General features: G+C 38.5%; 2 protein-coding genes across 2 annotated transcripts in view; one reads left to right on the top strand and one right to left on the bottom strand.

Annotated features, from left to right (window-relative positions):
• The window catches only part of sema6ba (sema domain, transmembrane domain (TM), and cytoplasmic domain, (semaphorin) 6Ba), a 133881-nt gene extending 126134 nt beyond the window's left edge, over positions 1-7747 (top strand). The window contains exon 17 of the mRNA XM_084411996.1: positions 1883-7747. Coding sequence (XP_084268122.1) covers positions 1883-2799 — 917 coding nt within the window. The 3' untranslated portion in view covers positions 2800-7747. The remainder of the gene's footprint in view (positions 1-1882) is intronic.
• A 5676-nt stretch (positions 7748-13423) lies between these two features.
• Positions 13424-16035, bottom strand: LOC311291248 (G-protein coupled receptor 55). The gene is made up of 2 exons (XM_084410171.1): positions 15903-16035; positions 13424-14404 (listed from the first exon to the last, which is right to left on the bottom strand). The coding sequence occupies exons 1-2, from the start codon at positions 15903-15905 to the stop codon at positions 13523-13525; spliced, it is 885 nt and encodes a 294-aa protein (XP_084266297.1). The 5' UTR covers positions 15906-16035; the 3' UTR covers positions 13424-13522.
• Positions 16036-21395: the final 5360 nt, after the last annotated feature.

Genomic DNA, 21395 nt, shown 5'->3' with positions numbered 1-21395 from the left:
CTTCAGTGTCACATGATCCTTCAGAAATCATGTGAGAATTGCAAGAAACATTTATTATTATTATCAATGTTGAAAACAGTTATGCTGCTTAAATTTTTTTTGGGAAACCATGATACATTTTTTTCAGGATTCTTTGATGAATAGAAAGTTCTATACAACAGCATTTACCATCAAGATATATATAAAAAGTTTGAAAATACAAGGTTCAATCCAGCCCTTGACCTAAAAATGAGTTTGACACCCTTGGACTAAGACAATTATAATATACTATAAATTCAAAGAAGAGAAAGGTATTAGAGAAAATGGTCTATGGTCAGGAGATTTCTGTCTCTCTCTTTGAAATGATTGCTACACTCCTGAGAACACACACATTACAAGCAATCTTGTAGAAGTATTTTAGTCTTTAAGAATGTTCAAAGGAATGTTCAAGGAAACAAGATATTGAGAAAAGGGTTCAATTGTTGAGTGTGATGTGTGCAACAGACTCCTGCTGTTACAATGAACAAATGCGATGAGAGCTGAGATTCCCAGCTGAGAACATTCATAATGGCAGAAAACATAAAGGTAATGGGAGAGAGAGAGAGAGTACAAGAAGAGATCAGAAAATTGGGGTTTGTGTATGTATGCATGTGTGTTTATATGCCTTTGTGTAAATGTCATTATGCATGTGGGTGAATAGACATAGAAGAAATGTGCTCTGCCAAAGAGTGTATGTTGTGTATACTGTTGAGTATTTGTGGTAATGCCATGTTTTGGTGGCGGTACCATAGTATTCATAGAAGGGTTGCACACAATATTTGTTAATAAACTGAATGAGTGAGCCACCAAACAATGAAAGGTTACAGTACTCCCCTTCATGTCATTCCAAACATGTCCATCTTCTTTTGTGGCTTACAATAGAAAGGAAATCTTTTGGACTGATATGAGGGTGAGTAAATGATTACAGGATTTTCCTATTTGGGTGAACTTTTCTTTTAAAATTCCTATTACTGTCAAGCCATTTACTAGTTTGGATACTGAGGTAGACGCAGATTCTGACAGCTTTTCATTTCTGAGACAGCTAACAGCCCACACATAAACGGCACTGCTAGAAGAGAGATAGTCAGCGAGAAGAAAGCCAAGAAAGGAGATAATAGAGGAAGAGAGGTAGACTGAGAAAATAGAGGTTAAAACCAAGGACATCTTACAGGGAACAGCAGAATAAAGAGTACAAGAAATGCTGTTAAAAGAGAGGAGAAAGGCCAGTGCTATGCAAACGCCAATTCAAAGAGGAGCGATTAGAAAGTAGGGTATTTAAAGCATGAGTCATCAACTCCAAAAATCGCTGTGTTCTCTGAATCTGCCGAACAATCTCTCTAGACCTATCTTGTTATAATATTTCTTACATCTACTCACGCTTTCAGAATAAAGCTGAAGTGCACAGGATACTAATGGCCGGTGTTTGATATGCAGTGTTTACATGTTCACTACTCTGACTTTTAAGTGTAAGGTTCATAAGGTCGTATTCCATCTCTTGTACAGAGCGACCCTGTCTGTGTCTACCTAAAATACACACTATATCTAGCCTACCGAAATAGGAGAGACTGTAGGCAACAGTCTCTTGTTTTTTGATCGATTGTTGGGGCTGTAATATACAGAAACTCAATAGATCAATAGCACACAGCTTCATAAGTCAAGAGGAGCTACTTTGATGTTTTTGTAAGCCATTCAAGTAACACTTTTTAAATGGTTGGCCCTCCTGAGCTTAATCATATCAATAGTTGTAGATGTTACAGTAGTTTTTGAAACCCTAAAGCTGATTTTTGCCTTTCAAGTCACTAAAACGCATAAATTGCAAGTTACTATTTTTGAATTGCAATGTATTTTTCTGTCTTTCATGCAGGTCTGTTACGTGAGAGTTTTATGGATGAGCCTGAAAGTCTTGTTACTTTGAACCTGCTGGTTGTTGCTGCAGTCTCTGCATTCTCCACCGGGGCGGCACTCTCGGGTCTGGCAGTGTGCTGGATCATGGGGCAGAAACACCGTCACCGTTCGCATAGCAACACTCCTTCATCCAGTAGTCAGCGGAAGAGCGAGAAAGAGCGTTGCATGATGGGACAAAGCAGGAGCGGCTCCGTGATGAGTGTCTCCCGGCACAGCGGCGCAGACCGGCCGCGCTCACAAGGTGAGACTCTCTTCGTCATGCCCAATGGTTGGGTCAAAGCGGGCGACTTGGACCCAGGTCTACTTCCCACACCAGAGCAAACTCCCCTGCAGCAGAAACGTGGGCTACGCCTGTCTGATTCTGGATCCAGCTGGGACCAAAGTCAGACCTTCTTGAGCTCGGTTGGTACCCAGTGCCCACCTCCACCATCCACCTTGTTTCTCAGCTCTAAACTCCTGCAAGGAAATGGCCGACGCCACGAGGAAGCCATCGAAACCGGTATCGACCGCCAGCGCTACGTCTCCCTCTCCAAGTATCGGGATCAGGGAATACGCCCAGGCACTCTTCTTCGCAAGTCAGCAGGTGAATACAACTACCCCATGACTCCCCAAGACTCCCCCGACCGGCGGAGAGTGGTGTCGGCCCCCAGCACCCAGATAGAGTACAGCGGAGAGCCTCTTCGCTGGACCCACGAAGGCTACATCTTCAGCAGTCACGGCATACCTCCAACGGGCCACCACTACACCACGTCCTCGCAGCATCCCGCGGGACTGACGCGCTCCGTGCTTCATGGGTCCCGGGGGCTCATCGACCTGGCGGACTTCAGCCACCTGCTCGGGAAGGGAGGGAGCGATCGGACGCCAACAGGCCAGTGAATGAAGAGAAGCAAGGATGCGAGTAGCAGGAAATTGTAGAAACGTAAGCGGCTGAAACCTCACGTGGACTGCAGAGCGCAACCTGGCCAACCACAGTAGCTCACTGTAACTCTCTCTCTCTCTCTCTCTCTCTCTCTCTGTCTTTCTTTCTTTTCTCACCTGCTTGTCATCCTTTTCCTCATTTGTCTGGAACGGCTTGCATGAGGACGAGCCAAAACGGACCTCACTGACTACAAGAAGAGTGGCCATTTCAACTGGAAAGACCTCTTTCTCTTCTTCTCTCTCTTTATCACTCACAATTACACAAATATGTAGGCAGAGACATGATTTTCCCAGTAGCTCTCATTCTTGCTTGACTGACTGTGAGTGTGACTTACCAAACCTTATTGCCCCTTTATCAGATGGAGGAAAGAACCATAGCCATCTTGAAGACTATCTATCTCTGAATATGTTCACACCTAGACTCTCTTTAACAGGTTACCCTTTCAGCAAATTTGTAAGTTTGATATAACGGCAGCATTTCATTTGGGAATTGGGATAATTGTTCAATACAAATACAACCAAGAACCCAATAGTTCTTTGGAATAATGACTCGGTAAACGGTGGTCAGTCTCATCTGATTCTGGTCAATACCCAACTGAGGAGTTTTACATGATACCAAACATTAGCGTAAATTCTGTAGGAGCAGATTTGGACAGATCAACTGGTCAGAAGGAAATATTTGGAACAGAACTTTTGCTTCGGAATCGCTTCTCTCCCTTTTACGTTACTGATTTATAAAAAAATATAACTTGTTGTAGCCCATCAAATTTACACTTTATAAATAACATAAATAGCAGTGTTGTCAAGTCTGACTCAAGTCCGAGCCCAAGACCATATATTTATGACTAGTCAAGACCAGTTAATTTGAGGCGGAGTCCAAATGCTCCTGAAAACATGGGCTTGGACTTGGATATGGTGATGGTCTTGAAAATATTTTTTGCATATTAAATGGGAAAGTAAGGAGAAGCAGATTATATAGAGGGCCACATTGCCCAAAATAACATCAACTATCTGTCTCCATCTGCAATACTTTTTCCATTACAAACGCTTGTGTGTGACATCACTTCTTGTGGGCGGGGCCCCGTTCGCTTTGCAAGATTTGCGTTATGCCATTTGCTCTGATGCATCACTTTGACCAAAATGTATGGATGTATGGATAGAAAAGATTTTTCTTTTTGTATGCTTGGAAATTGTGTTCCTTTGTTGAGTGAGGCATTTACCTCAGTATTACCTCAGCCCTGAATTCAGACTTTACAAGAGAGAGAGACGGAAAGAGAGAATGCTTTGGTCGGATGAGTTTCATGGCCTCAACCACATGAATTTCTGTGTAGCTCTGTGAGTTTCATCAGAGGACTCTCTGAGAATTTATGAACACGCTGGATTCCAAGTTTTTTGTCTTTTTGTTTGGTTTCTTCCTTTTTGTACAGTGAATTTTTTACACAATATGTAACACGGAACATGGAACACAGAACTGAGGTAAATACACCCGCTGTTTTCTAGACAGACACGATTAGAGACAGAGAAAGAAAGACTCTGTCCTGAGGACTCTTGGACTTCTTCTTGAAGATGCTGTTTCACCTTTTATTTCTCCTGAAGTCTGAAGGAGAGCAAACGAAAATGCCAGAGAAGAGGAATCGCATTACGTGAACTAAACGGTCTACAAAGTCAAGAAATGTCATGTGATTTGAAGCCAGTTATGTTATTGGGTGTGTGTCTGTGAAATAACCAATCATTTTGTTTATCATATCCATCATAATATATTTCCCTTCCTTTTTGTATTTATTTGTTTCGTTTTTTAGTCATGGAAGTCCTTTCAAAAGTTCTAGATCATCAACACGGATAATGGATTACGGGTTTTAGTCATGTACCTGGTAACTGTCAGAGTGAAATCCCTGTGTCCTTAAGTCGTTGTGTCCCTATGTGAGAATACTAAAAGGGTAGCATAATCAAATCTACACCGAAAGACTCCCTGGCTCTGTTCCAAACTCTAGAGCTGCCTACCTAGACAGCATTGAAGGTTGTTAAAACTGTAGGCTGAAAAACTATTCTGCCTTGCCAAATTCGGACAAAAAAAAAAAAACTGTTTCATCCAAGATGACAGACAGAGTACATTGATGCATCTTGTAGAGATTTTTACCTGAAGCGACTCGAGCCCTATTCGGACGGGATTAGTTTTACATGGAGAGGTGTGGTAAAGTAATTATTACCAGAGCTTCTCAGTGATTTTAGTCCCGTCCAAATTTGCCATCTCAGTTATAATTTCACACAATGTTAGTAAAGATTATTGCAACTTTTACCTTCTGTAAAACGGTCTGGAAAAAATGACCTCAGGTAATGCTAATCCCGTGTGAAAAGACCAGCTATAAATACGAGCATAAATATTCCGTCATTTCTTGTTTAAATGTAGTTTTCCGCGGTTTTTCAAGTATTTTCAAGTTTCGTTTTAAGCGGTGGGGCAAGTCTGTGGCAAACTTCAAGTGTTTTCCGCATACCACTCAGATCAAACAGAAGGACGAAAGCACTTGTTAGAGAAACTTATTTTAGCTTTGGATAAGTGCCTATTACCAACAGAATCCATTTAGTGAATTGATTAATCGTTTGACTGGACCAAACGGTTATATCAGGAAGCAACATAATAGGCACATCACTACAGGGAGGTGACGGCGATGCGTAAATTACATTACTCCATCTACCCTTGTAAAACGAATCCCGTCCGAATAGGGCTTTATATTGCATATATACATTTATCAGTTCATGCGTTCTGTGGGAATCAAACCCATGACCTTGGTATTGCTGGCTCCATGTTCTGCTGTTTGAGCCGAAGAATGCTTTACCTCAGTCCTAAATTCAGACTTTATAAGACAGATGTATGCATCTGGCAGATGCTTTTATCCGAAGCAACTTATGTAAGGAATACATACATGTAAGGAATACATTTTATCAGTTCATGCATTCCCTGGGAATCTATTAATGGCCCAATTAATGGAGTTTCTGTCCAAGAAGATTGTTTCAAAACAGTAATTTTGGTTAAGATTCTGCCTTTAAAAGGCTCACTAGGGTTAGGAAAAGAGCCTCTTCCTCACCAACTTAATCTTTCTGCATGACCCACGCACCCAAGTGTCCGTCTCCACATAGGCTAGCTTTGTTATTAAATGTCTAATAGCATCAGTCTGCGAGATATTGAAAGCAGATGTCTGATTAGATGAGTTGCCACACACACTTGAGTCCACTGGAATGCATTTAATAATGGTGCTCATGCACCTGCAAGATGTCTCTTATTAAAAGCACGTGCTACACGCATCACTTAAGCATACTCCCCATCCTAGAAACCATACGCCTTTGCTGATGCTCTCAGAAAACACACTCCTGCAGTTGTGTGTTACGGTCGGTTGAACATTGATTAGCTCATAAATCCAGCTGAAAGGAGAGTCATGGTTGATTGCACTGTCTCTCTGTGTGTGTATATGTGTGTTTATGTGTTTAAATTACCGTGTGTATGTATTTCTGTCTCCTCTCTTCAGCACTAAAGATACACCCGGCAGGAAATAGGATCCAGAACACAGGAAATGTATCCCGGTAGGCAGGAAATGCAAGGATATAGCCGCTTACCTGTAGGTCAAGGACACAAAAGCAAGTAATCAAACGCAGGAAGTAGCAAATGCCGCTAATATTCTAATGTGAAAACCACATGTGGAGAAAGAAAGAAGATATCATATACTTTCAGCTAACATTTTCAACTAAGTTTCAACTAACTTCTCTAGCTTCAAAGAAATTGTGCCATATCCATCTTCAAAAGTGTTTGCCAACAGAAAATGAAATCGCTAAGTTTGCTAATAAGCTACAAAGATGCCAAAACAAGTGTTTCTTCAGAGTGTGACTTGTCACACGCCGTTCGTGCTACTAAATGAATTGATACCTCAAAATTTGCAGCTTATTGAGGTGTGCTTTTCCTTTTCTAAGTGCTCAAAGTTTAGTTTCTCGCCGTGTGGATACATAGCAACATGAAACCACATAGCTATCGCATATATAATTCCTAATTATCCTTTTTTCACACACAAACTGCCTTCAATTAAAATATACAAGTGTCCACACGTTAACTTGAAAGTTCAGTGCCTAAAGCTTATTTCCTTTGTAGCAGGAAGTCCCTCGGTGTAAATTAAAATGGTTTTCAATTTCCATGACTTTGTCCCTCATAATATTTTTCTTTTTGTTAGGATGCTTTCTGGTGTTTTTATGCCTTTATTGCTCTAAGTGATATTGAGTGACATTGACTTTTTCACACAGTGCCATTTGTGTTAATTCTGCTCTATTATTCTCAAGGAAAGTGTTGAATGTGCTGTGAATGTATTCAAACGATTTTCCCCCGTACGCCTTCCTTTCATAATCTTTGATCATGCTGCAACAAGCACAATATTGTACAATAACCAAGGCCAATAATGTATGTTTGACTTTTTCCACAATGTTGAATTCACTTTTGTGTCCCACAAATGATCACATTTATTGGTTCTCACAGACTTTGCAAAGGATGAGGAAGGATCTGAAGGAACAGCATTTTGTAAGACAGTGTATATGGCGACGCGGATTTGCCTTCGCCGTGAAGGGCTGTGTGTAAGACTGAATCAGTGTTACGTTGAGTTGTTTATTTGACTCAGCTGCTCTGTACATAGCTCAAATCCTGAGTTTCACCCCTCCGCTGGCGATGATGTAATGTCCCTGTGTATAGAAGTCGAGGGGCGGTATACAGTGATAATTGTTTTGTTCGTTGGTTGGTTTTTAAATAACCTCACCTGTATAGAAGTACACACTTATACATCCAGTTTCACACATGAACACACACAACTCAGTACTGGAGCACACACTTATTTTCAAACGTCAATCAACACGGAGATTTTATCATTCTAATAAACACATTTGATTGTTTGACCTTTGTCTCTGTGAAATGTATCATGATTCCTGTGTCTCAATTTGCAGTGAGGCTTAAAGGAATAGTTCACTTAAAAATGAAAATGACAGAATTTTCATTTTTGAGTGAACTATTCCTTTAAGTGGTTGCCGGTTGCCTAAGATACTATGTTGTCAATTATGACAGACTTTTACAAGCTACTGTATATCAGTATTAAACACCCATAGAGGCCAACTAGAGACTATTTATTCCAGCAGAAGGTTGGCATGGAAAGAATTTTTTTTAAATAAATATATATATATATACTTTTTAAAATATGTAATGTTTTATAAAAGTAATAGGCTCACATCACTTTGAAAAATGAAATATTTTTTTCATTGTCCTCATCATGTATGTCTTAATTAAATATATATATTAAATTCACAATTTTAAAAGATAGAAATCATATTAGTTTTTATCCACAATATTCATAGAACATTGAATTTTTTATTTTTTATTAACACATATTAAGCAATATTCAATTGTTTTCCAACAAAATTTTCCATTTTTTAATTGGTAATAAATGTATTGGATTCTTAGAATTATTCTATAGGATATTCCATATTATCACTTACCATCCTGTTAGTCTTTTGTACAATCCCTTCAACAAAAGCAGTGACATCATCCTTCAGGAAGTGGCATCATTTTTGGAGGGAAAACAGCACAAACACTAGTAAGCATTAGCCATGGATTTGATTGCATTCAGTAATGCTTTGTGGTTTAGTTGGTTTGTCTGATTCCATTCAGTTGATAAAATTATAGAAATTGGTATCAACATTTTAAAAAATGATTCAATAGATATCAAAATGAATGTACCACTGTAAGCTAACTCTCAGTCCCTCACTGGTAATGGCTATCTTTAGCTGTTTATTATGCATCCTGTTAGTTTTAGTGTTTGTGCATATATTCTGACTAATATATTCTGAGTAATGTTTACACATGATCATCAAGTGGAAAGGTTGTTGTTGCCTTCACTTGCACGGTACCGCCCAGAAGATGGCGTTTCACAGAATGCACATTGAAATTTCACAGAGCATCTCTCTGTTGCTATGGAGAACCATGTCACCATAGCAACATCTGTGCATCTGAAAGACTAGTGATGTTGTTTTGAAGGATCATTACTTGGAAGTTAATTAGACGCATCAACATATCAATTACATCAGGCATTTAGCATCAATGCAGTTTAATTTGACTTATTCATGTTCTTTGCCTCATAATGGATAGGCCAATTAATAATAAAAATAAGTCAAATGTGTAATATATGCCTACTATTTGATGTGCAGTAGCCTTTTTTAATTTTAATAAATCAAATTCATCATCCCCTAAAATCCCCTTGCAATTTTAAAAAATAATAATAAAAGGGGGAAAAACAACAAATTGACAGGACAGACTGGTCTAAAAAGATGTCTCAAAACCTACTGAGCTGCCTAAAATACTGTGGTGGTACCATGGTACAGTGATGCTATCAGGTGGTAAAACCAAAATACTTTGATAGGCCTACTTTAATAGGTATACTATGGTTTTAATATGTTAGCCTACATGCTCAAAAACATTGTATTACCATGATAATATGTCCAAAAATCATGGTTGTACTAATGCTATGAATTGTTTAGGTAGCCTACGCTTTAGGGATGATGTGGCATTTAACACGGGGCTCTTTTCAGTTCAGATGATAATATAGAGTCGCTCGCTGTACACACTGCCACGTCCATACTGCATGTGTACGAGACTGCAGAGGCAACGCATGTGAAATACACTAGATGACCACTAGAGTGCAGTTTAACCTCACATAACATCTCGTGCAAACCGTCTGCTCAGAGTCGGAGCTTAAAGGGATAGTTCACCCAAAAATGAAAATTCTGTCATCATTTACTCACTCTCAAGTTGTTCCAAACCTGTATGAGTTTCTTTGTTCTGCTGAACACAAAGGAAGATATTTGGAAGAATGTTTGTAATCAACAGATCTCGGTCCCCATTGACTACCATAGTAGGAAAAAAATATACTATGGTAGTCAATGGGGACCGAGATCTGTTGATTACAAACATTCTTCCAAATATCTTCCTTTGTGTTCAGCAGAACAAAGAAACTCATACAGGTTTGGAACAACTTGAGGGTGAGTAAATGATGACAGAATTTTCATTTTTGGGTGAACTATCCCTTTAAGGCCTGTTGAATGAAGGACCAACCCTGCGAAAATTACAGAAGGGATGGTTTTTTTTTTTTTTTTTTTTTTTTACAAACAACTAACATTAACAATGAGCAGTATATTTGTTACAGTATTTATTAAGCTTGGGTAACATTAGATTCTAGTAACGATACGATACCCTCATGTTACATTTCGATACTAACATATCACAATACTGAGCTCAGGATATGATATTATTGATACTCCAAGACATGTGGTAAAAGGTAAACAAAAAATTTACTGTTTTGAAATGCTAAATTTGGTATTACATTGGGGATGGAAATGAATAGGCTTGGACTTGCTGAAACCCAAAGCACAGGACAATGGAGACACCAGAATAAAAATTCGACTCGGATCATCACTCCTGAAAAATCCTCTCCCTCTCACTTCTGTCATTAGAACCAACGTGACTTTTTACTGCGCCGAGTCGAAGTGCTCCCATGCAAGTGCTATTCCGCCATACATTATAGTTATCCTTTTTACCCGCTTAGAAAAGCGCCACGTTTTATTTTGTGTCACCATACTTGGTCGTGTAACTACTCGTGTAACTGTATTTAAATAGGGAAAACGTGGAGGTGTTTGGTCGCTTCTAACTTCATCTCTGTTTGGACCCTAATGAATGAACTGGGCTAAGCTAAGTGCTATCAAAGTGTCGCCGCGCGCCAGAGCGATTGAGTGAGACGAGAATATGAAAAAACGGTGGAGTGTTCCTTTAATGTATAAACAAAATATATACACATTTTCGTCATGCATTTCATATTTAGTTTAAGAAAGTTTCATAGGTAAGATATGTGTTTAACTTACGAAGATAGAGCAGACCGGGAACACAGACAGACACACACACACAGCATACTTTAAAAAGCTCATTATAAATGTAGCCTACTACATTTATTTATCATATTAATAGCGTTGCTTAGCGTTGTTTATGCTGCCTTCAAAAATCGTTCCGATAAAGGTATCCCAGGACAGAAGACAGGAAGTGAAGCTAACATTGGATTCGGATTTCAGACATATTGATGCCTTCCTACCTTGGAATGCATCCTCCGTAGGCAGCATTTATTACACGAGAGTAAGTGCTTTGAAAACATTATCCATATATTAGGCCTAGCGTCCTTTACAAAGTATTATTAAATCATTTACTTGTGGTTTGTGATGCAGCTGCTGTCAAATCCAATACAGTTGGCTGATTTAACTTTCAACAAAAATTTCTTTGCAAAATCTCCATTACACTGTGTCTCGTTTAGAGGGGACCTATTATGCAAAATTCACTTTTACATGGTGTTTAAACATTAATGCGTTTTTAAGCAGTGTCTCAGAACAAGGCCCCGCCCATGACTGCTGATGGACTCTGCCCTATTAGCATAGACCCGCCCTGAATGAGCTGTACACAGTCTGTCGTGTCTATCTCCTCGCCAGAGCATTTAACAGCAGCATTCAAGTAAGAAATGTATTCTTATTAAAGCTACTAAGCTACTGAATAGCTAGTGATTTTTTTTCTTTCTTTTCTTGTTTGATTCATATTAACAGCATATATAGCAGTAGGTACTGTGCGATTTCTTTACTTGCTGTTTACATTCACAGACATAACCGATTGTGTTTATGTGAACTTTGTGTGTTTTTGACATAACCTTGTGTGTATCTGACAGTTTAAGCGCAATAAGACGTGAAATATTACTTAAGTTTAATACTCACGGGACACGGGACGTGCTGTCTGACAGAGTATCCGAGAAACTCGTGTTTCATTATGATTCACCACTCCACACAACTTTCCATATTCTACCAAAAACTTAATTCTGCCTTTTCTGAGGCAGAAATTGCTTTTTAAGTAATGCATTTGCTTATTTCCTGACCAATAATTTGTGACCCTGGAACTTTATTACTTTTCCACTTCATCATGTTAGAACAAATAAAGCTAGAACAAGTGCAGAGGATAATCATTTAGACATTTTATTTAGCATTCATTTCATATTTTCACAAGAATGTAGGCTACTGTGGCTGTGCAACTATCTTCTAATTGCACCATATTAGGAAATGTGTGGTAGTTCCACTGATATAGTGGTAAATCGGTAACAGTTTACAATAAGGTCAATTAGTTAACATTAGTTAACTACCTTAGTTAACATGAACTATGACCAATGCTTCTTCAGCATTTATTAATATTAGTTAATATTAATTTCAAAATGTACTAATACAATATTAAAATCAAAGGTTGTATTTGTTAACATTAGTTAATGCACTGTGAACTAACATGAACAAACAATAATAATATAATAATAATTCATTACATTTAAATAGTGCTTTTCTCAGCACTCAAAGCGCTTTACATGGAAGGGGGAATCTCCTCAACCACCACCAATGTGCAGCATCGCCCTGGATGATGCGACGGCAGCCATATTGTGCCAGAACGCCCACCACACACCAGCTTATTGGCGGAGAGGAGACAATCAGTATATATATATGGGGATTATTAGGAGGCCATGATGGACAGAGGCCAATGGGTAAATTTAGTCAGGATGCCGGGGTTACACCCCTACTCTTTCGACGAACATCCTGGGAGTCAACATCTCATCCGAAGGACGGTGTTTAGACAGTATAGAGTCCCCATCGCTATACTGAGGCGCAGACAACAGGGTGAGCGCCCCCTACTGGCCTCACTAACACCTCTTCCAGCAGAAACCTAGGCTGCATTTACACTGCAAGTCTAATGCACAGATCCGATCTTTTGGCCTGATCCGATTTTTGGGATTTTTTTAATTACAGCAAAGTTATCACCTCATTGCTGAGAAATATAATGTAGCTTTCAGTAGTGAAGCTGTTTTATTTACAAAAGTCATGGGCAGAGGTTGAAAACCAGCTCTTGAATGTTTTCGGTGTTCGCAGAATTTTTCTTCTTTACAAAGATAAATATAAAGTTCCCACCTCAATAAAAAGCCATGAACGAGCGCACACAGGCACATCTGCCTCATAATACAACATTAAAAAGCTATCTTTGTGAATAAACATGTCGTCCTCGCCTTGTGGTGGCTTGGAATTCAAAGGGGAATCGGATATGCGTGTTTAGACGTGGGTCGGATGTCCAGATATAAGATATGTATCTGATTTAAAACCACATTTGCAAGTGGCTCAGATGAGATCTGATGCGAAAAAAATCAGATTTAATGCTTTATTTTTATGTTCACACGTGGGCAACCAATTCCAATCTGTGTCATATGTGAGTAAAAGATCGGATTTGTTGTGCCAGTGTCAGGAGGTCTCCCATCCAGGTACTGACCAGGCTCAACCCTGCTTAGCTTCAGTGGGCAAGGGTGATATGGCTGCTGGCAAACAATGAACAGGTGTATTTTTATTAACTAAAATACTGGAACAAATGTATTGCTCATTGTTAGTTCATGTTATTTAATACAATAACTAATTTTAACTGATCTACCTAATTGTAAAGTGTTACCGGTAAAAATTGTATCCGTTGTAGATAAACCTTTATCATAGGCATGTGACGGACCTGCTTCAATCTATACATAGATTAAGCAGACTTTGCTTTGCTGACTTTTAACAATCAGTATGAACTGTGCTCTCTTTTATGAACTCTTTTTAGAAGAAAGTAAAACCCAATAGAATCCAGACCACAATTGGTAGTAGCAATCCACTCTGCCACATCAAGAAACACATGCACAAATTCTTTTCTGGGTTTATTAGATAAATATTGCAGCAAAAGACCAATGTGGACAGGTGTGAAGCAAACTATGAATGTGAACATGTTTGCGGTGATAATAGCAGCTATTTTTTTCCTTTCCATTCTATCTCTTCCTTCAACATGCCGAAGCGATCTGACCAGGATGTAGATGGTTTGTGTGGAGCAAAATATGACGATGACTACTGGTATAAGATACCCTAAAATCTCCAAAAGCAAGAAAAAAGTTATCTTGAGCTTTTCATCCAGCTTTCGGTCATAACACTGCTCTAATTTTTCTGGGACAAGGTCTTTATAGTTACAAGCGCAGATCACCGCTACGATCACCCAGATGATAATGCACTCCGTGGTGGCGATAATCTTACTCTTGGGGGCCAGTGCCTTGGTCAGAAACGGAAACCTGACAGCTATGAACCGGTGGATGCTGATGACTGTAATGATGAAGATACTGCAGTACATGTTGGAGAATTGAGTGCACAGCAGGAACGAACACAATACACTCGGCTCTATTGGACAGAAGGCCTCCAGTATCCTGAAGGGAAGAAAAATAACGGCCAGGAAATCGGCACCCATCAGGTTGATCATGTAGATGTGCATGTCTGTCCAGCATTTGATGTGACAGAACATGTATAGAGCCATGATGTTGAAGGAAGAGGCCACTATGAAGACAGATATGTAGGCCACACGGTCAAAGAGATGGAACGCTGTATCTTTGTGGTTCATCAGTGAACTGCAGTTAACGACAATCTAGAAGACAACCAGTAATATTGTATGAAGGGTTAGTTATTTCAGTGGGGAAGCAGCTTGCAGAGGTTACACACGTTTGTAGATGTCACCTTTCTGTCACAAAGTTTGAGTAATCAAACCCCACATAAAATGATGAGAATGTCATTGCATTACACACCAAATATTTAAATACATAGAGCTCAAAGGCTGCTGATACTTCACTTTGCTTCATAATTCATGTAACATGTAACAGAACATGTAAACCTTCTCTGATTCTGTGGTTTTCATTGAAAGTGTGAAATAAGTTCTTCTCAAGTTCACATTGCTGTAGTGGAATAGTTTATCACATTAAAGGGATAGTTCACCTAAAAATTTTTTAATTCTGTCATCATTTACACTATGGAAGTCAATGTGGCCCATCAACCCATCAATTAAGTTTGATTACCCATATTCTTTAAAATATCTTCTTTTCTGTTCAGCAGAAGAAAGAAATTCATACAGGTTTAAAACCTTGAGTAAATGATGACAGAATTTTCCTTTTTTTGGGTGAACTATCCCTTTAACTATGAACATGTTCCACTAACATTTCACAACCAGAAAGTGTCCAAATACATTTTGATGAACACTTAATCTATTGTTTTATCATTTAAAGCCTAACGACGAACTTGTTTTTTTGTGTAATATCTAACCTGAGAATGTGCTTTCTGCTAAATAAATACCACATGGTTTGATATTGATCTAATGCAATGATTTTCACAAATGTGGCTTAAGCATTTAAATATTTTTAGGGTCCCTGTACTTCAGAGTATAGACAGCAAAGTGTAGGTAAGCATGGTAAAACATTGAGCTTGCTGTAACAAACACTGTGGTTTGAAATCATCACGTAGGCCTATCTCTTTTACGTAGACGAGGACAGGAAGTGTAGAACAGTGTGGTTAGACAAAACTTTAAAACAACTAGCTCTAGGTTTGTAATTAATAATACGTAAAAAGTGCTTCAATTGTTTATGATATGATGTTGTGGTGTAAAATTGTTTTATATGATGAGGTAATTTGTAATATTTAGCATGTAAGTTGTATGTAATATTTTTCTTTGAATACCCTGAATACAAAATCATAGCATGTACAAAGTTTTTAATGATCTCACATTTAGAATATGTTTTGCTAGTATATTTCTGTTACGGTGTGTATGATTACGTTCATAGAGAATTGCTTTAAAATTTGATATATGATTTTAGTGTTTAATGTTATTTTTTTATAGCTCTTTATTTGTATTGTTGTTGCTATATAAATATTAAAGGAATAAATATATTTATTTATATTTATATATAAGTATATAAATAAATTTGACATTGACATTGAAGTTATCATAATCAAAATAATTCTGTTAACTACTCTTGATCACTTAAACTCTTTCAATTAAAAATCTTCAGTTGTCATGTTAATGAAACCATTTTTTTTTTTTTTTTTTACTTCCAATTATTGCTTCATTTCCATGATTAACAACAAGATCAACTCACCATGGTTTACTGCTTGTTCTTCTCAGCACCGCTGCTCTCAATGGTGTGATAAGTGCTGTGTTTTAAAGAACTGAAACGCGTAGGTCGGTCTTGTGCTGCGTGACCTGCTGCGTATCCTCTGCTGATGCTGAATGATGTGGTGAGTTCTGATTGAACTCAAATGAACTGTAATATGTCAGACAGACCACCCTCTCACTGCTTGTTAGTTTTCCATCGGAAGTTTTGGTTACATGCAATTCTTACACGGTTTGCCACACGGTGTTATGATGTTTATTGAAAAAAAAAAAAAAACTTCCATTGTGAAATGCATGCATGGAAAAAATTTGTGGTGTTTGCTCATTCAACACTCCACCATGATGCTTAAAGGCAGGGTAGGCGATTTGTTTCAGATTTTTGTTTTGTTATTCTGGTGGAAAGTCTCTACAAACAAGTTAAGTGGTCTAAATGTATTTATATGTATATATCTCGTCTGTGGAAGGCATAGGACCATAAAACGTTCGTTCGATCATATGTGTGACGTCTCATGCAGAAGTCACACATCATCACTGTTTCATGCTCTGCAGAGTTAGACAGACGTTGAGCACCACAACCGAAACCACAGCACCAACTTTAGTTCCACCTTTAACAGTTTCTCCGATTGCTAGCTTCTCCGAAAATGGCCTAGCCTAAATTTAATTATTGTGGTTACAAAGATGATCTTTGTCTAGCATGTTGGTATACCATTGCTAGGGTGATTTGAGTGGGTGCTAGGTGGTTACTTTGGCCTTAGGAAAAAAGAGTCCACCCTCAAGTTTTGATTATATTCTGGTCTCTAGATATAGTCCCTCCTGAAAATCTAAATGTACGTTTTTTAGCTTTTAATATGAATATGTGTCACAAATCAAGCCTCTGTGGTTCCTCCCACTCGCCACCAGAGGGCTCCATCTCCCGAATATTTAACATTACACATTTTCACTCCATTTCCCATAACCCCGTGCCTGGTACTGATTGATTATCTGCACACCTGCCTCTCATCACCCGGACTATTTATACAGCCCTTCTCCACTGATTCCTCGTTTACTGATCCTGGACTGTTCTACTCGTTTCGACCCTCTGCGTCATACCATTGTGACCCTGCTTTGTTTGACTGGATTTATGCTTTACTGTTTGCTGCCTGCCCCGATTATCTGCCTGCCCATCGACTACGATTGTGGATTGCCTCAGATAAATCCTTTGCTGGTGATTGACCCCTGCCTGATTGAGTTACGTTTACTATTACCAATAAAGATACTGCAAATGGATCTCAACGACACTGCCTCATCATTACAATATGTTAGCCTTAAGGTAATGAATAGTGTTCCAAAACAATGACAAAATTCGCATTTAAGAGATATAAGCATACAAATCTTACAGTCTCTCACTTCCGCTAAAATGGATCATGGATTTGTATGACAGCACCATGGACTTCAGCTTCTCACCACATCTTCTGTCCAATCAAAAGCTCTGTAGAATCTAAAGCATCACGCACCCTGTGTTATAAATACCACCTGGCCAAAGCGAGCGTTGACTCGTCACAGAGCAATATGGGTTGGAGATGTGTGTTCGGTTGCTAAAACGTTCGAGTTTTATTCTGTTTTCCAACTGTACGTTGGTTAAGAGTGAAATGACTTAAATTAATTCACACCTCTACTATTGAATCTAACGTATCATCAGTGCTCGGATTCGCTTAAATGGAGCTGTCAAGGACTTGCAGTCTGTGAGGTAAACTAAACGCTATTGTCTATTTGAAAAGGGGGAGGAGCCATTCAATATGTCCCGATTAGCTTCCTGTTTCAGTTTCAGCTTCCAAATTACATCATATAAAGCTGTGCGTTCCAAGGCACTTTAGTGGGCCTTTAAAGGGTTAGTTCACCCAAAAATGAAAATTCTGTCAGTAATTACTCACTCTCATGTTGTTCCAACCATGTAAGTCTTTCGTTCATCTTCGGAACACAAATTAAGATATTTTTGATGAAATCTGACAGAATTTTGACTCCTCCATAGGCTTCCAGTGTGACCGAAACTCACCGGCCCAGAATAGTTATTAAAACATCGTTAAAATAGTCCAAGTAACTACAGTGGCACTACATTAAGTTTATCATGCGACGAGAATACTTTTTGTGCGCAAAAACAAACAAAAATAACGACTTTATTCCACTTTTCATTTCCTTCTCTCTGGGCCTCGTAGTGTTTTTGCGCTGCGCGTCTGTGTTGCACGTCATCACGCAACACACATGACCGGCGTCGGCCAATAGTGAGCCTACGTGGTGACGTGTAACACAGACGCGCTGCGCAAAAACACTACGCGAACCAACTAGAGGTCGAGAGAGAAGGAAATGAATAGTGGAATAAAGTCGTTATTTTTGTTTGTTTTTGCGCACAAAAAGTATTCTCGTCGCTTGATATACTTAAGATTGAGCCACTGGAGTCACTTGGACTATATTAACGATCTCTTTAATAACTTTTCTGGGCCAGCAAGTTTCGTTCACACTGGAAGCCTATGGAGGAGTGAAACATGGCTCAGATTTCATCAAAAATATCTTAATTTGTGTTCCGAAGATGAACGAAGGTCTTACGCGGTTGGAACAACATGAGGGTGAGTAATTACTGACAGAATTTAAATTTTTGGGTGAACTAACCCTTTAATATAAGTCTATTTTTTTGGTTGTCGCTGTTTTATTTGCAAACCGCCCTAAAACCTAGTAGATTGTTAATAAAATGAGTTTATTTAGTGTCGAGTGAATAAGTAATAGAGCTAGGAATACAATTATTTCTTAAAGTCGGCATGAAACTGAAGTTGCGATTAGTCTTTTCTTCCTTCTTGTGACGTATATCCGAGTGAAACGGCTTCTCGAACAAAAAAAAAATGTAGGGTGGGACTTGACTGTTCATGGGGAATTGATTGGTTATTTGTGGTTTGCTATTGGTCGATCTCATGTGAGTGACATGTTGCCCCACCCTCATGCCAGTAAACACATCATCAGAGAAGAGATGTTGCTGCACAGATAAATAATTTATAATAAATACTGCAATATTGAATATTCCATAAATTTAATAAACTAAAATAAAAACAGAAACAAAAACAATTGTCAAATTTGATTTTATGGTGACTTTAAAGATATTGTGAGAATCAGGACACTGGCGCCTGCCGGCATAACAGTCTTGTTTATTCATGTCAACCTCGTACACATAATTTCTTTATTTTCTACTTTAAATTGGTTTGTTCTCGTGTCTCTCTCTCTCTCTCTCTCTCTGTTTTCTTTCTTTATTTGTTCGTGTACCATATTGTAGTTTGAATGTAGTGAATCAGAACAGTCTTTTTAATCTTTCTCAAAATTGCTTTTCTTCTTTCATCTTTAGAAATCTCCAGGGGACGAAAAATAGATAGATTGATGTGTATCTAAATACACATTCTAGGGTCAGAGTCTGGGGTCTCTGTGATTGAAAAAGGGTAAAAATGAATGACCGGTTTCTCTCTTGCTGGAATGGTCTGGACGGCATCTTTTTTCCTTGATGGAACATCCAAAGTAGGTCAGCTGAACACTTCTTTTGGAGAACCAGGTACATAAACCTGCCTGTATCAAATCAATCAAAACTTTAAATGAAGCTTTACCAATTTTTGCAGACAAATGTATTATATTAACTTGAATTAATGTATGAATTAGAAATGTGAAAAAATCTGATTAGCTGGACATGTTATAAAATAGGCGATATACACAAAAAAATCACAACTTTGACTGCATTTGTCAGAAAGGGTTGAATGAAAGACAGAAATAAAAGGCTGAATCTATTTGCAAGCATAGCAACATCTCAAACTTCCTGCACTGTTCTGTTTACAACATCCTCTTGTCTCACTATTTTATTATTTATAATAGCATTTGTTTCTCTCTGTTGCTGTTGTTCTTGTGTTGACAACTGAATCAAACTCTTCGGTATCTCTACAGTGGTTCTTGGTTCCTTAGGGGAAGATCTATCTTGTATTCTTTTACTTTAATAAACACCGGAGCTCCATAGCGAAGGATTTTAGACATATAAAAAGGGTTGGTTAAAAGTGTGCCTATTCTGTGAGATAAGCATCTAGTAAGTTCTGTTCAGCAAACTTTTTTCAGACCCTCTCTTGCTCTAGAGTTTCCTTTTTACATTTGTGTGCCATTTAGTCTGTTGTTGTGTTTCCTTTTGCATCTGATCTGCTGGTGTGCCCTTGATGTTATCTTTGAGGAACTTGCACATGTATTTTTAGCTGCATTAGTTCTCTTGTAGCATTTTGAAAAACATATTTTATCATGATTTCTCATAGCGCTCTCACATAACGTCCTAATGTAGCTGTGAATATTTACTACTGTTTCATCAATGTTTACTCATCACCAAAAGCAGACAAATTACTAGTTATTGAAAATGAACATCACATTTTTAACTGCCTGTTGATTCATCTATCTATCTATCTATCTATCTATCTATCTATCTATCTATCTATCTATCTATCTATCTATCTATCTATCTATCTATCTATCTATCCTCTGTTTGTGTGTGTCTGTCTGTCTATCTGTCTATCCATCCGTTCTTTCACCCTCATATGTATGTGGTTTCATTCATTTCCCGCTAATATACCATAAATGTTTCTCTCTCTCTCTCTCTCTCTCTCTGTGTCTCTCTCTCTCTCTCTCTCTCTGTCTCTCTCTCTCTCTAGTGTGAAGTGCAGTGTGCTCGCTGTCAGAAAGTGTTAGGAGATTACCATATATGCTGTGGCTGCTGGTGTGTCCCTGCTGCATGCGCTGCTCGTTGTGAATACTGATTCTGAGTCTTACATCAGCTCAAGTGCTGTGTGAAAATGCTAAGCAAGCACTAACGCTGCAGAGTTGTTATATAGCCCTGACCATCGAGACTCATTAAATCTCTCTTTCTCACCAATGATTAAATCTCTCTGTTTCTCACCAATGATTAAATCTCTCTGTTTCTCACCAATGATTGATCTTATAGAATAGTGGGATGAGAAAGAAATGAACCTCTGAACGACCTCCTGAAGTTTGAGAAACTTCAGGACGAGAGCGAGAGAAAGAGAGGAAACGCTGAAAGTGAGAGTGTCTTGTTTAACCGAAAGGGAGAATGATGGTATTAAAATGAAGTAGAATAGCTGTAACCATGGACACCTGCTAAATGGAAAGATGATGTTTTTCTTTTTTTGAATGATGGGTTGGTATTGTGTGAACGAAGGACAGGAGTGAACAAACGTTGAGAGATAGAGAAAAAGAGAGAGAGAGAGCAGCAAAATGATAGAAAATAGTGTTTTCAGTAACTAGATGTTTAATTGAGTTAAACAGGAAGAGAATGTGAGGTGAATTAGAACCCAAGGTGGTCTTTGTGTTGTGAGACTGGGCCTGTGGGTGGTTACTGTAAAATTAGATCACCAAACAGAGAGTTCTGTCATCTTTCTAGTTCATCTGTACATTGGTGTTGTTTTGCTTTGATTTCAAAGTA

The sequence above is a fragment of the Rutilus rutilus genome (assembly GCF_951802725.1).
Source record: "Rutilus rutilus genome assembly, chromosome: 6".
Classification (NCBI taxonomy): domain Eukaryota; kingdom Metazoa; phylum Chordata; class Actinopteri; order Cypriniformes; family Leuciscidae; genus Rutilus; species Rutilus rutilus.
Note: the sequence above shows the minus strand (reverse complement) of the source record. Positions and strands in the feature narration are given on the sequence as shown.